This window comes from Panthera pardus, unplaced genomic scaffold, assembly GCF_024362965.1.
Source record: "Panthera pardus isolate Hobbes unplaced genomic scaffold, ASM2436296v1 HiC_scaffold_17, whole genome shotgun sequence".
Lineage (NCBI taxonomy): Eukaryota > Metazoa > Chordata > Mammalia > Carnivora > Felidae > Panthera > Panthera pardus.
The window spans coordinates 62,046,141-62,062,483 of NW_026526732.1; the positions used below are offsets into that span (position 1 = coordinate 62,046,141).

Here is a 16,343-nt window from a genome sequence, read left to right on the forward strand (position 1 = left end):
ATTTGAATTATTTACTAGTTTAATTGCTTATTTTTAAGATATACAAGAGGAATTTGACCCAAGAAGTCATAAATTTTTAAATCTGTTTCTTTGCTGAAAAATCTTTCTTGAGATCTTAAAAATTTGTGATGTTGTTATAACCCCCTGTTGAATGTTTTTATGCCTAAATCCTAAATAGAATGGGGAATGCATCAGCAGCCCCCACACCCCCCTCCAGATCAGCCATGGATGCCACCAACACCAGGCCCAATGGACATTGTTCCTCCTTCCGAAGACAGCAACAGTCAGGACAGTGGGGAATTTGCCCCTGACAACAGGCATATATTTAACCAGAACAATCACAACTTTGGTGGACCACCCGATAATTTTGCAGTGGGGCCAGTGAACCAGTTTGACTATCAGGTGAAAGATATTTTGTTGCTTTAATATTGTAGATGTGCACGTAATCCATTCTTTGGAAGTGTCTCATCAAGAGTACCTAAGATCTGTGTTTCACTTTTCAGTCTTGTACAGATAAGCACATATTATGTCTCAGAAAAATTCTCAATTTTTGAGTATTAAAATCATTAGATTTTTTTTTTTTCTGGTGTCTGATATGCTTAGGAGAATGATATAAAGGATCGTTAGGGAAAAATTTGGATAAAAAGAAAAATGTGTAAGTGCAATAGCTATATGATGTTTTGTTTTCTAATTTATAATTTCAAAATGGTATATTTAAATGTTGAATAAAGTTTAGAAAATGCACAGTAGTTGAATACATTATTTGTCAATAATAGATCATGGATAAGACATGAATAAAATACATGAAGAACATAGATCATCTTCCTAAATGCAGTTCCTTCTGCTATATAGAATTATGACTTTTTCCTTCTGCTATATAGAATTATGACTTTTTCTAGTGTTGTCATTTTTTTTCCATTCTGACATGACATGTTAATGAAATTGTACATAATTTCCTTTGTAGCATCTAATTCATTCCTAGGGACATAGAACTCTATGGGAAATAGTATCGTTATGTGGGGCTTTATTTTCTCTAATCACTCTGCCAAGGGTCCACCCTCAAATTATAGTGCTAGATAATCATTTTGAAATAACTGATTGTAGTTGTTACCTTATAAACTGAGCTATCATGATTTAAAATTTTGAAAAAACTCAGACATTATTTCACTACTTGTATTAATAATGGACATAAATTGTAAACAGTATGCACCTTGAGACAGTAATCCTCATTCATATGTATTCAGATACTTATTGTGTATACTCGTACTTAGTATACAGATATGACAGTGTTTGTTTGGTTTTGGTTTTGAAGAAATGCAGTGGCAGGGAGCTTCTACTTACACCCCATTATCTTGATAAAACCCCATGCTAACAAGACAGAGTTCTGTTGGCAATGGGCTTATTAGAAAAGCCTCTGAAAATAGGAAAATTGCAAAAAAATTTAATGATTCCATAACTTTTATTTTGTTTAAATAGATAATATTTCTTGCAAGATTATAGAAACAACTAAAGTTCATAAGAAATAAGTTGGAATTGATTTAAAAAAACATCCTGTATTTTCTAGTTATACAAAAACTGACATTTGATTTCATGGTAGTAGAAGGATTATTTTATAAAAGGTCATATATATATCTTTTTCTATATTTATTGAAAATAGTGTATTAGCTGAATTTTAGATGACTCTTTGCATTTACATAGGCAGAACATCTTTATCTTTCTTAAGAAAAGTAAGCCTAAGTTCTTGGGGCTACAGAAATATCGGTGGATATTAGAACCATGGAATTCTTGGATTTGCTGCACACATGGATTTCTACTGTCCCAGTTCATAACACACGTGTGTCCCAGAGAGTATATTGTATTAATGTGAAGAAAAATAAACTGCAATACTCTTTCAGCATGGGGCTGCTTTTGGTCCACCGCAAGGTGGATTTCATCCTCCTTATTGGCAACCAGGACCTCCAGGACCTCCAGCACCTCCCCAGAATCGAAGAGAAAGGCCATCATCATTCAGGGATCGGCAGCGTTCACCTATTGCACTTCCTGTGAAGCAGGAGCCTCCACAAATTGGTAGCTATTTAAGTTTAGTGACCACAATTGGCATGATTTCTTGATCATGTATAAAGGATGTCTTGTTTTCTTAAATTGTTCTGACACTTCTGATATGTTAGGAATTGATAGTTTAAAATCCTATCATTTTATAGTCATAACCCTTAACATTACAAAAAAGTTGATGGTCTAAAATATGAAAAGTTCTGAATATTTTTTTTAAAATAAATCATTATTTGAAACTACAGATTATGTGATGAATAATAAATTTATCATAGCTGTTGCATTTTGATATTTTCTTCAGTGTTGGCAGTTTGGTACATTATGCCAGTATATGAACAGTTCCCCTTTTAAAACCTCTTAATTGTTCTCTGTCTCTGGTCTCTTTCCACTCTCAGTTAATCTGATATGCTGCTGCCAGATTAATTTTCCTTTGGTTATTTCACTTGCCAGAAATATTTTGACAGAAGATATAACTTTTTTCCTTTTTCTTTTTTTTTTTTTTCCTTTTTATGAGAGAGAGAGAATGTGAGCCTGGGAGAGGGAGAGATGGAGAGAATCTTAACCAGGCTCCATGCCCAGCACGGAGCCTGACATGGGGCTTGATCCCACAACTAAGAGATGAGATTGTGATCTGAGCCGAAATCAGGAGTTGGACGCCTAGTGCTTAAACGTGGGGCTTAAACTCACAACCACGAGATCAAGAGTCGTACATTCTACCGAATGAGCCATCCAGGCGCCCTTGAAGATTTAAATTTTTAATATAGTATAACTAATTTATGTCTAATGACATGTTGTAAACTTAAACTTTGTATCTAGAAATCCAAATCCAATACTTAATATACCATAACATTTAAGTCTTTCCTTTTTATCACAAAGTAGACATGATAGGAAGATTCTAACTTCTTTTTTAGCTTACGGAATCCTAGTTATTCACATGAATTCTCATTGTGAAAAATAGACTTGTGCTTTTGTTTGACTCTGTTCTGTTTTTATATTTTAAGAAGCAGTGTAGTATAAAAGTTTGGCTTGGAATTAGCCCACATCACTACTACTGGCTTTTTAATTTTGAATACATCATTAAGCTTTTTGAACTTGAGGTTTCTTATTTGTAAAAGAGATTGAATAATAGTAGTGATTTTTTTTTTTTTTTTTTTTTTTTTTAGAATTAAGTGAGATGATCGTTTAATGTGCTTTCATAGTGTCCTGGCTTGTCATAAATATTAAGACAATGTTCACAAAGGGCCTGGCTGGCTCAGTTGGTAGAATATGTGACTCTCGATCTCGCGGTTGTGAGTTTAAGCCCCACGTGGGGCGTGGAGCCTACTTTAAAAAACAAAGAAGACCGTATTCACTGCTGCTCTTAAAAATGATCTTAAAGAGAAGCATAATGGTTACTGGGTTGCCTTATCACTGTCTTACTGAAGAATGATAGTTATAAGCACTCAAATGGCACCAGAATTCTTTTATTTCATTTACTCACAAAGTTGGTAGAAATTCAAGAATAAGGAACTCATACATTTATGATTTTTATTAAACTAACTCATAAATATTGTTTTCCATGTGAAACAGATGCAGTAAAACGCAGGACTCTTCCAGCTTGGATTCGAGAAGGTCTTGAAAAAATGGAACGTGAAAAGCAGAAGAAGTTGGAGAAAGAAAGAATGGAACAACAACGTTCACAATTGTCCAAAAAAGAAAAGAAGGCCACAGAAGATGCTGAAGGAGGAGATGGCCCTCGTTTACCTCAGAGAAGTAAATTTGTAAGTGTTAGAGTCACTTGACATGGAACTCCCATGTGATTTGAATGTGAAAATTATTGAAATAAACCAGTAATTTAGTTATAAAAAAGTATTAGAATAATATTCTTGAGATTACTTTTAGTAAATATTTTGAGGATTATGGTTTTTGTTTTTTAATTTTTTTTTAATGTTTATTTTTGAGAGAGAGAGAGAGAGACACAGCATGAGCGGGGGAGGGGCAGAGAGAGAGGGAGACACAGAATCAGAAACAGGCTCCAGGCTTTGAGCTGTCAGCACAGAGCCTGACACGGGGCTCACACTCACACACCACGAGATCATGACCTGAGCCGAAGTCGGACGCTTAACCAACTGAGCCACCCAGGTGCCCTGAGGATTATGTTTTTATAGATGTTGTTATTGAGGGTAGAGTAAGGAGAAAAAGGGGGCAGTGGGTTTATAAAACATTCTTTCCAGAGAGAAATTACTCATTAGGCTGCTAGATACGTCTTACCTTGAGAAACAAGTCCATGTTCTCTTGTTGCAGCGCAGCTGATTCCCTAGTGGTGGATTATAAAATGAAACTAAGTTAAAATGGCAAGGGAGAAGGAAATCTGCCTTTTTTGAATATTTAAGTATATGTTTATACCAGAAGATGAATAACTTTCATAGTTTTTGACATGCACGCTGAAAGTAATTAAGTTAAATCTTAAACCTTCATCAGTTAGATGGTGTGAGTGGCTTAGGAATTTTTTAATTTAGCAGTAATGTGCTCTCAGCTGACATGATAGCCATAGTACTGGCTGGTATGCAACTCTGGAAACGGGTCTGTCTCCCAATGCCATTTTATGCTTCAGAAATAAATCACAAGGGGACAGCAGGGTAACTAGATTCAAGTAGACATTGGTTTAGCTTAAATTTCATAAATGCTATATAATACTTTCAGTATTTCACAAAAGCACCATGCCAAAGATGTGTTTTTGTTGTGGGTATTATGAAGATAAGAACCAAAAGACTGTCATAATAGTTTGCCTTTTTTTTTTTTAAATGTAATTGTTAACTTTTAACATGAAATAGTGGATTTCCAGATTTGATAGGTTTAGGTGTCAAAAAAAGTGTTTGGAGATTATCTTCCCCCTTCTCCCAAATGCTTTTGGGCTTGTGTTACATGTATTCTTCCCCTGGTTCAGATAGTCTTTCCATAGTAGTGTTTCAATGATCACCTTATGTTTTACTTAGTAGGATTTTTAAGGGTAACTCTAGGATACTTCTTTGCCTGAAGAAGAAGCCCCTTTTTAAGGTGTGCCATCTGGATACTGAAAACCTATAGCCAGAAACAGAGACGAACTCTGGCATTTCCTACATCTGAAGTAGGAAATGATGCATTTCCTACATCTCATTTCTTATCTGTCCATTTTGTAGCAAAAAAGCACATTTTGCTAAGTTTCAAGGCCAGCTAAGATCTGGAAACTGATACAGATCTTTAATTTTAAGTGACATGATTTTAGGTAAACAAGCTTAAATTTGTAGCTATATGAAAGTAACATTGAATAATATAAATGTGGTTTATTTATCCAAAGTTCTACAAGCTACTTATTTCAAGACCATGATAGATAATGGATATTAATTGAGTCAGTCTTGGTATGATATTAATTTTGGTTATTTATACAATAAGTCAAAATTGACTAAGGAAAAAAAAAATTGAGGGGTGCCTGGGTGGCTCAGTCAGTTAAGCATCCGATTCTTGATTTTGGCTCAGGTTGTGGGATTGAGCCCTGGGTTGGGCTCTGCACAAATGGCGTGGAGCCTGCTTGGGATTCATTCATTCTCTCTCTCTCTCTCTCTCTCTCTCTCTCTCTCTCTCTCTCTCTGTCTCTCTCTTGCTGTTGCTCTCTCGCTGTCTCTGCCCCCTCCTTCTCCCTTCCCCATCCCTCCCTCCCTGTCTCTCTCTCTCTGCCTCTCTCTCTTGCTCCCTCTTGCTTTCAAAAATAAATAAATAAGCTTTTAAAAATTTTTGAAAAATAATTGATATTCCTAAGCTATCTTGTAATCTTGTATTTCCTTTCAGGTAACACTTTATACTACTAAATGAAATCTATAGTACACATTTGTAATGTAATTTAGAGAGAGATTTTATTTTTATATATCTGTTTCATAGACTTTATGGTTTTAAAATAGAATGTGTAAGATAATGATTTTACATTATAAGCATGAATTTGGGCTACCCATACTATTACTTCTTCTAGGATAGTGATGAGGAAGATGAAGACACTGAAAATGTTGAGGCTGCAAGTAGCGGAAAAGTCACCAGAAGTCCATCTCCAGTTCCTCAGGAAGAGCACAGTGAACCAGAGATGACTGAAGAAGAGAAAGAGTATCAAATGGTAGAATGTTAAATTTCTTACCATGTACAGGATTAAAAAAATATTTTTTACTGAAGTATAATTGACATAGAACATTTTGTTACAGGGTTTGTTTTGTTTGGAATTTCTAAACTGTTAGTTGACTGTTTTAAACGTTTAAACTGTGAACTCATGAAACAATTGCAAAATGTATATTGATATATAGAGATGCTAGGTAATGTCTACAATTTATAATAGGAAATCGCTGCTTATGCAGCAGTTATTAAGCATGTTTCCTAATACCGGTGTTGTAAATAAACAGTGCTTTACTGTATGAGACCCAAGAGAGCATTTATTGATTTATTATTTTCTAAGGTATGTCTTTTGAATACTTAGAAACATTAAAAGACTTCATAGAAAAATAAGTTTAGGAAGCACTGAGTTGAGTACAGTTAAACATATTTCTTCATTGAAAGACTTAAAGCCTTAAATATCTATAATGTGTACTGTCATTTTCTGAGATTGGGAATATAATATGTTGCATTTCTTCTATTTAAAGACCAGTGATCTTTGGAATGTGTGTAGAAGATGCTGATATAGTGTACTTTCGTTAGCAGATAAGTAATCTGGAGCCCTGAGAGGCTGAAGAACTAATAGTTGGTGTACATTTCAAACAGTTGCTGGTAGCCAAACTAGTGCTAGAATCCAGCTTTTATTTCAAGTCACTTGTACTCTATATTTCAGTAGTCAAGAAAAAAAGGACTTGATCTAACAGAGTGGAATAGCTATCCTTTCCTTCCCCTTAAATTTCACCTTGAGCCGAGGGTTAACGTAAGTTCCTAGGTAATTTAACTAGTGTTGTGCTGCTTACTAATACTGTTATTAAATGAAGGCATCCTCCTTTCAACTTAAAGCATCTATGGAAATTTTTATTGATAGGGGCCTTTTAAAAATATTTTGTGTATAGAATTATAATTCAATTTCTTTATTATACAGGGAAATTCATACTTTATTTCATGATTTTGAAATTTTCAAAGTTTTTGTATTTTAGAGTAATTTTCAAGATATTCGGTTCCTTGGAATGATATGATCTCTTGTTTAAAAATGTTTTATAAAATGGCTTTGCCTGTTAATTGTTTTTGAAAATATCAAACAGCATTAGTAACTATAATAATTAAATTAGGAACAATATATATAAATATATAAAATATCCTTCTGTAGATGTTGCTGACAAAAATGCTTCTGACTGAAATTCTACTGGATGTCACAGATGAAGAAATTTATTACGTAGCCAAAGATGCACACCGGAAAGCAACGAAAGGTATATTGTGGGTGTTCTTGGTTTTGTTTTTCTGGGAATATTTTGGTTTTGGTGGCTATTTTGGACTTTTTTTGGTTGTCCCTGCTGAATTCTAGCAGATATTTGAAATATTTTCTTCTTGCATGTTTTTAACTCTCTGGGAAAGGTTAGATTTGTAGGACATCATATTAAAACTATAGAAGTATTTTTCCTTTTATCCAACTTGCTTGAGCACAAATGAGCAATTATGCTATTTTTTGATGAAATGTATAGTGGAAAATTCTTGATGTTCAATTTATTTCACCTGATTTTTTTTTTATAGATACCATAGTATTTGGTGTATAACTTTTAGTGTAGTTTAGTTTCACTAATGAATTGAATTGTGACCCTTCAGTTTTCACAGTTTACCACTTAAAATTCTTACAGAAGCAAGAGATTCACCCATCCCCACCCCCCATATTCTTGGTAACACTTAAAAAATATACTGAAAGCAAAATTTAAATTAGGGACCATACCTCAAAAATAAAAATACTGATGTACTGGTCAGTATTTTTCATCATTATAAAACAATTTCAGCTCACTTCAGCATTATAATTTCAAGGCCAGACATGCTACTGGTTTAAAATGAATGTTATGTTTTTAATGTTTCTTCTCTCCCCAAAAAGCAGCAATAGTAGTAGATTTAACAATACCATAGACTCTCATGACTATGAAATCGTGGCTATTTGTGTTAACATGTTGTTCCTGTTGTTGATGTGATACAAAGCTCCTGCAAAACAGCTGGCACAGTCCAGTGCACTGGCTTCCCTCACTGGACTCGGTAAGTGTTTTCCTTATTTGTGAGAGGGCCTTAAAGGGAAAATCACACTTACCATGTCTCTCTACATGTTCTGTTTTGAAACTGTACTATTCCTACTCAGTTTATAAACCTAGATTCTAGGGTTATTTCGATCTCTAAAGGTTTGCCTATTTTTTTTTTTTTTTTTTTGACTAAAGCATTCACAGGAATTATTATAAATGTGACTAATTCATAGTTTATTGGGGCAAGCTGTAATAGTTCATTACTTAGCCCTGATTATATTTAAGCTCACTTTCAAAATGATTGCATACATGCCTTAGGGAAGAACCTATCCACTAATGCTGTTAATAGGGGACTTTCATTTAGATTGTGTTGTAGCAAGTTGAGTTTTAACATAGAGGAAAGAGTTTATCTTATAATAGTGTAATAGTAATGATGTGTTCGTAATTTGCTCTTTGCATGATATATTCTCAAGTATATAAAAGCTTGAACTTGCCTTTTCCACATCATTTCAAATTAATCTTTGTGGGGATCAACAGAAATGGGTAGAGCCAAATGCCCATGTGATTTTGTTAATGATTAATTACTATTTAGATCACTTCAGGGTGGGGAGTAGTTTTAGCACATTACCATTTCTGTACCAGTGAGAATTACAGTATTCTAATTTCTTTAGGGAAAAAATACTTTGCATACTACCTGGGATTTCTGAGCTTTGAACAATTAAAGAATTAATTTTAGAAATATTTTCAGGATCATTGGTAGTTGAATTGACTGTGCTTTAGTGAGGCTCTATTAGTGCCCTGTTAAATGGTTTTGTTGGTTAGTATGGACAGTAAAACAGAACTGTTATCACGGTTCCTTTATGGTGAGAAATACAAATATTTCAGAAAGAATGAGATACTGTCAATTTTCACGAGGGTTCTATGAACTCCCTTACGAATTGGAATTATACTCCTCCCCACCCCGAATAAGCATATTCTTCCAAGAAAAGGCAATGAAAAAAAATTAGCTTTCTTCTCAGACCTTAAAAATTTTTTAGCGTCTAGAATAATTTTTCCATATGATAGACTGAACTTTATGTACACAGGTGGACTGGGTGGTTATGGATCAGGAGACAGTGAAGATGAGAGGAGTGACAGAGGCTCTGAGTCATCTGACACTGATGATGAGGAGTTACGGCACCGAATCCGGCAAAAACAGGAAGCTTTTTGGAGAAAAGAAAAAGAACAGCAGCTGTTACATGATAAACAGATGGAAGGTATATCTTTTAGACTCACTTAATTTTTGTCCAGTTTTATTTGTATTTCTTTTTATTTTTTAACCAACCTAACAATATCGAGGGTAGGCTTGAGGTTAGAATATAGATAACATGTGATGTGACTAAAACTAAGGTTTTTGGCTTATTTGCAGTTTTTATGAAACTTAAAATTAATCGTGGTATTCAAAATATGTAAAAGGTGAACTTTGTCTTGTTTTGTAAGACATTAATTTCAGTAGCTATAAGTTGTCATTGAATGTATTTTTTCTTTCCAAAGTTTTCAAAATGAAAAAGAAGACTTTTGAAATGGCAGAAATGTATTTGTAAAACTATTGAAAAGTAATTTGTAGTTAGAATATTTAATGTGTAGCTAGCATATTTAAGGAAATAGAGGACTTTCTACAGAAAGTTTTTTTTTTAAACATTTATTTATTTTTGAAAGACAGCGTGAGCCCGGGAGGGGCAGACAGAGAGGGAGACAGAATATGAAACAGGCTCCAGGCTCTGAGCTGTCAGCACAGAGCCTGACGTGGGGCTCGAACCCACGAGCTGCAAGATCCTGACCTGAGCCAAAGACGGAAGCTCAACCAACTGAGCCACCCAGGCGCCCCTTTATAGAAGTTTTCAAATGTAAAATACTATCCATGACTGTAGTTTTTTATAGTTTACATAATGGTATTAGGAATACTGAAAGAGTGTTTTGAATTTTTTGGAAAAATCATACTTGGACAAGGAAATTATTAAGAGTTAGCAGTCGAAAATTTCCTGTCAATTACTTAACCTTTAAGTTGCCTTTTGAGACAAAAAGGAAATCTTTTCCAGTTGCTTCACATGTACCTTTCCACTTTGACACTCTTTTCTTGTATTGTCCAGGAGCATAGATAACCCTATAGGTGGTTATTGAACACTTGAAATATACCAAGTTTAAGTATGCTATAGGTATAAAATAGACTAGATTTGAAAGATTTTATATACATATATATATATATATATACACACATATATATGTATGTATATATATTTGAAATGATATTTTTAATATTTTGGGTTAATAAACTATTAAAATTAAGGTCATCTGTTTTTATTTTCTTAATGTAGCCACTAGAAAAGTTTGAATACTTACGTGGCTTGTATTCTGTTTCTGTTAAACAATGCTGTTCTCCTGTTACCATTTGATAGCTTGAAATCTGATAGTTTAGGGATTTTTTGGTCATACATTTGACTTTTCATAGTATTTTTTCTTTTTCTGTTTCAGAAGAAAAGCAACAAACAGAAAGGGTTACAAAAGAGATGAATGAATTTATCCATAAAGAGCAAAATAGTTTATCACTACTAGAAGCAAGAGAAGCAGACGGTGATGTGGTTAATGAAAAGAAAAGAACTCCAAATGAAACTACGTCAGTTTTAGAACCAAAAAAAGAGCATAAAGAAAAAGAGAAACAAGGAAGGAGTAGATCAGGAAGTTCTAGTAGTGGTAGTTCCAGTAGCAATAGCAGAACTAGTAGTACTAGTAGTACTGTCTCTAGCTCTTCATATAGTTCTAGCTCAGGTAGTAGTCGCACTTCTTCTCGGTCTTCTTCTCCTAAAAGGAAAAAGAGACATAGCAGGAGTAGATCTCCAACAATTAAAGCTAGACGGAGTAGAAGTAGAAGTTACTCTCGCAGAATAAAAATAGAGAGCAATAGGGCTAGAGTCAAGATTAGAGATAGGAGAAGATCTAATAGAAATAGCATTGAGAGAGAAAGACGAAGAAATCGGAGTCCTTCTCGAGAGAGACGTAGAAGTAGAAGTCGCTCGAGGGATAGGCGAACTAATCGGTCCAGTCGCAGTAGGAGTCGAGATAGGCGTAAAATTGATGATCAGCGTGGAAATCTTAGTGGGAGCAGTCATAAGCATAAAGGTGAGGCTAAAGAACAGGAGAGAAAAAAGGAGAGGAGCCGAAGTATAGATAAAGATAGGAAAAAGAAAGACAAAGAAAGGGAACGTGAACAGGATAAGAGAAAAGAGAAACAAAAAAGGGAAGAAAAAGATTTTAAGTTCAGTAGTCAGGATGATAGGTTAAAAAGGAAACGAGAAAGCGAAAGAACATTCTCTAGGAGTGGTTCTATATCTGTTAAAATCATCCGACATGATTCTAGACAGGATAGTAAGAAAAGTACTACCAAAGATAGTAAAAAACATTCAGGCTCTGATTCTAGTGGAAGGAGCAGTTCTGAATCTCCAGGAAGTAGCAAAGAAAAGAAGGCTAAGAAGCCTAAACATAGTCGATCGCGATCCATGGAGAAATCTCAAAGGTCTGGTAAGAAGGCAAGCCGCAAACACAAGTCTAAGTCCCGATCAAGGTAGTATACTTTTTAAAGTATTTTGTCTGATTTTTAAAAAAAATTTGACTGAATTTATTCAAAGTTGAAAGTGTCCTTTCTCTCTCTCTCTTTAATAAACTCAGTTTGGTACTTGATAAATGATCATAGTCTTAAGTAACTTTAGAAATCCTATATAATAATATTTATTTAAAAATTGCAGATTCTTTAGTTTAAAATACATTTTTATTTTTAAATTTGTCTTTTCCCTTTTTTTTTCCAGATCAACAACCCCTCCCCGTCGTAAACGCTGAGGAATGATGTGGCAAGGATGCCATGATGTTTAAAAAATTCCATGAGTTTTAAGGGCTTGTCTCATTATAGAGGCACATTGTGGCTGTGTAGGTGAAACCAGAATCTTTTTTTTTTTTTTTTAAATCTGTAAATAGGTGTACTTTTTCCAAATGCTGCTCCAAGTTACTTAATAGGATTTCTTTGTATTACATTTTTTTCAAAAAATAGTGCTTAATAAGACTATAAACATGCCATTCTCTTTCAGCTGTAATGTTCTTAAAATTATTCTTGAATGTACTGTGATGTCAATAAAGCTCTTCAGTTCATTTTTGTTAACCTCTTGCACCTTAATTTTATGATTTTAATCTAAGGAACGTACTTTTATAAAAAGGCAGCTGGAATTTTGTATAACAGGTTTTAAAGGTACTTCCTCTCATCTCCCCCAAAGAAAATGGTTTTAACTTAATAGTTTGTCAAAGTTTGTAAACTGTACCCATGGATTTTTTTGTCAAATTCCAACTTTTAAGGGTGTGGAAGAGGGCCAAAAATAGATCTTTACTTTTCATTTGGAAACATTTGACAGGTTTCTAAACTTTTCTTCCTATTTTGAGGATTTTTGAGTAATATATTCTCTGTGTATAAAGTATGGTTTACTTCTGTACAGTGAAATTGCTGGAATCAATCAAGCCAGTGCACATAAGAAACAGTTGTGTTTGACCCTCATAGTCAAGTCTGGAACTCTATTCTGCAGTTATCCACTTCTGTTTTAGAAGCATATTTTAAACACTGGGTTACTACAGAAATAAGACTCACAATCCAATATATTTATTTATATTTTTAAAATATGACCTCAACTCAGTGGAGGAATGCTGTATTATGCAGGTTTGTGTCAATTTCATAACATTAAAATGGTCTGGTTTTGTCAGTTTCTTAACAATTATGATCAGTGAGTGGTCTAGCTATTTAAGACAGTCATAACTTACAAGTAAAATGAGGCTCTGCAGGCATTTAAATGCTCAACTGCTTTCAGGGTCTGTTTTACGTGATTATTCAGTTTTGCAACAATAGTCAGATACTTCTCTGAAAACAAATGCTTTTAAGTTTTAATTTAAAAAGAAAAGAGCAGGTGCAGGTCACAGGAAAGTTTTAAAGTATGCCTTCTTACCAGCAATAGTTCATTTTAAAATAAGCCAGAGTTTTGCCATGATCAGTGTTTCTTCAAAATGAAGGTAGAAATAGATTTGTAAGTGTGCTCTTGTACCTCTACATAGGTTCTTAAATAATTTTGAGCAGTTATGCATTTATCTAGAGGAAATAAATCAACTGTGAATAAATGCATGTTTACCAAAATGGTTGTTTTACAGTGCATTTAGTTCTGATATTTATAAAGTTGATATTTCACAGAATAACTTTTAAATAGTTTGGAATTCTATATAGTTTAGACATCAGTCACATGTGGAGACAAAATGAAAATGTGCAATATTTTTTATGTAGGTGAGCTAACACAGTGTACCTAATTACAGAATTAATTATCAGATTAATTTGTAATAGATAAGTTGTATAACATTTTCATATCTTAAAATGTTTTTTAGATCAATCTTCAGGTGAAATAATATTTTCAAAATAAAATTCTACAGAAAAGTTCTGTTGGCTATGATATGCACATTTTTGGGCAAGATAAATGATTAGAGCCAAAAATAGTATTTGACAGTTTTATTACTCTGCCATAATATGCAAGCTTCTTATTTAAATCTGTAGATATTTTTTAAAACACACTAATGATATATGTGATTATTAGTAGATACATCAGTGTTATAATTAGATACTTAGGTTTTTCAGATTTTTATGGATAATTTAGGGAATTCATCACTTCACTGACATATAATGAAGTATGTTTACCTTAGTGGTAAGATTTTATAAAATAGGGCTTCCGTGATTTGGGATATGAATGCTAACACACATAAGTTAACTAGATACATAATTTGGTTATGAAATCTAAAATGACACCACCACAAAATCAGTTTCAATTTTTGAGACAATCATTGGTCTGAATTGGTTAATAAAACTGTCTTGAGGTTCTCTTAAAGTATTTCTAGTGTATTAATCATACTTGTTTTTGTGGAACGGGGTAAACCACACCATCAAGTGAATAAAATGTAACTTGGAAGAGGTAATTACAAGATTTGTTTCATGAAGGCCCCAAAATATAAATAAAGACTGGTGTGGAATCACAGTGTATATGTTTTCTGCCATTGTAAAATGTCTTGTTTTAGCATCTGTTTAATGGTATAATACACAATAGGTGAACTTCCCAAACATAGTCTCTTTTTTTTTTTTTTTGTTTAGTGTCTAAGTCATTGTTTCTTCAAAGAAACAAATGAAGTATAATTAATCAGTAGGTGAGATTTCTTCTTTTATGTGGGAATTTTTAAAAAGGAATTGTATGAGGTCCAAAGCTCCTGTAATATTGTCTTGGAAACGTTTACATTTTAACGGATTTTTCTTCTCTTATATACATTAAAGTCTATTTTCATTTGTTGAAGTTTCTAAAATGTACTAATCATGGTTTGATGGAAATATTATTAGATCCGTTGAATTGTTCTGACTCTGCTGCTTAATTTATTTTGGACAAATCATTTAAACACAGTGGGCTTCAATTTCTTCAACTGTAGAAGGGGGGGATTAGATTATTTTTAAGGTCTTGAGTACTTCTAGCTCTTAAAAGTTTTTCAGTTTTAAGTGGAATTTGGCTGTAATGTCTAATCCTGAATGAGAAAATAGGCTTTTTATTAACCCTTATAACTCGTGTGAGGAGTTTCATTTTATACCATAAAGATTTGCCAGATGTGCTCTAGAGTTTTCCTGTAAATTTACAAAGATTAAATCTGCCACACTCTGATTATGGTAATGTAAGTAAAGAGGAAATTATCCTGAGTTACCAATTTATGTGTAAATATGAATATTTACCAGTTAAACTCTTGAGCTGATGCAAATTATTTCAAAGGGATAAAGTTATTAGATGTAAAGGAGTAGTACTTCACACTTAATTTGGAAGAGAGAAGTTTTTATAAAATGGAATTTCAAAATATTAAGTAAATTTTCAGTTTTTATGGTAAAATAAATTGTAGATGCTGGTTTATAACACATGGGTGAGACACCATAGCAGTGGTCTGGGAAATACCTCCAGCAATGGCCACACACCACATTACAATTGCTAGTCTTTCCAGCACAACTCTGGTTGAAGTGTCATTGGAAAAGGCTTTTCGGTATTTTCAGAAAAAAGTACTATGAGCTAGTTTTGCTTACCTGGACCAAACTGGTGGGTATTCAAGAGGTTTTTGTTTCCTGTCAGTATTAAAGGCAAATCACTGATTGCCTTTGTTGTTGAATTGAAAAGGTAGTGGGGAAGGGCCTGAAGCCCAAGGAAGTGGTACATTCAAATAAAGCATATTTAAATAAAGCTTTTAAAACTTTTAAAATCATACTTGCACTTTGCTTTTTCCTTGTATCTGTCATTCCAACAAGTATAACACATGCTAAATGTTCTTTTGTGCCAGAGCTTTGTGCTGTCATTTGGAGAGATGGTCATGTGTCCTGAGAGAGGAACTCTGAAGAGGACATAACTGAAAAATCTGCAGCCACTCTTAGGAGGAGGTCAATATTTTATTAAGAAGCCTTAAGTGAAAGACTATTACTGAGCAAATTTCTGAGTAAATTTCACTAATTCAAGGAATCCTTTACCAAATTGACCCTGCCTGTTGAAAATGTACAATGATTTTTTTTTTTTTTTTTTTTGCCTTGGAAATGTGTCATTGTTCTTACTCAAGGAAGAGCTTTTGTACATTTGGAAGTAAAGTGTTACTTTACTCACCGTTTTAGCTTTCAATGAAGTTTGCCTAGCTCGGGTGATTAATAGCCCTACTACATAATGTATGCCCTGTCCAGAATATTGTCAGGTCACTTGAAGAAACTATTTTCAATTTAGACTTCTAGCCCTCTGTGACATTTGAGGGCCTTGAAAGGGGAAACAATTCTACACCCTTAGGAAAGAAATGCTTCCATGCTTTTGTGATTCTAAGGGTCAGTGGCACACAATCGTCTAAATGTCTTTGGGAGACCTCTGTTAAATATGAAATAAAGCTGTACGGGAATAAAAGCTAGTTTACATAGTACGAAGTAGTGTCATGTATGACTACTTTGGCCATGAGGTTTGAGGTGGTCATATAGAAATAGGCATAATAGAGACTTGAAGTTCTTTTATAATA

The 16,343-nt window shown here is 33.7% G+C and overlaps 1 protein-coding gene across 9 annotated transcripts in view; it reads left to right on the forward strand.

The window, feature by feature from the left end:
- The window catches only part of PNISR (PNN interacting serine and arginine rich protein), a 28,344-nt gene extending 12,376 nt beyond the window's left edge, over positions 1-15,968 (forward strand). For 5 of the 9 annotated variants that reach the window (XM_019442934.2, XM_019442935.2, XM_019442939.2 and 2 more), the window contains 9 exons: positions 179-402; positions 1,896-2,067; positions 3,619-3,809; positions 6,032-6,169; positions 7,349-7,448; positions 8,194-8,247; positions 9,314-9,484; positions 10,740-11,826; positions 12,068-12,414. In XM_019442934.2, the coding sequence (XP_019298479.1) occupies positions 179-402; positions 1,896-2,067; positions 3,619-3,809; positions 6,032-6,169; positions 7,349-7,448; positions 8,194-8,247; positions 9,314-9,484; positions 10,740-11,826; positions 12,068-12,098 (2,168 nt within the window). In that variant the 3' untranslated portion in view covers positions 12,099-12,414. Of the gene's footprint in view, positions 1-178; positions 403-1,895; positions 2,068-3,618; positions 3,810-6,031; positions 6,170-7,348; positions 7,449-8,193; positions 8,248-9,313; positions 9,485-10,739; positions 11,827-12,067; positions 12,415-14,424; positions 15,561-15,635 lie in introns of those variants that run through there. The other 4 variants (XR_008422942.1, XR_002078219.2, XR_008422941.1 and 1 more) reach the window with 4 other exon arrangements.
- The last annotated feature ends 375 nt before the right edge of the window (positions 15,969-16,343 follow it).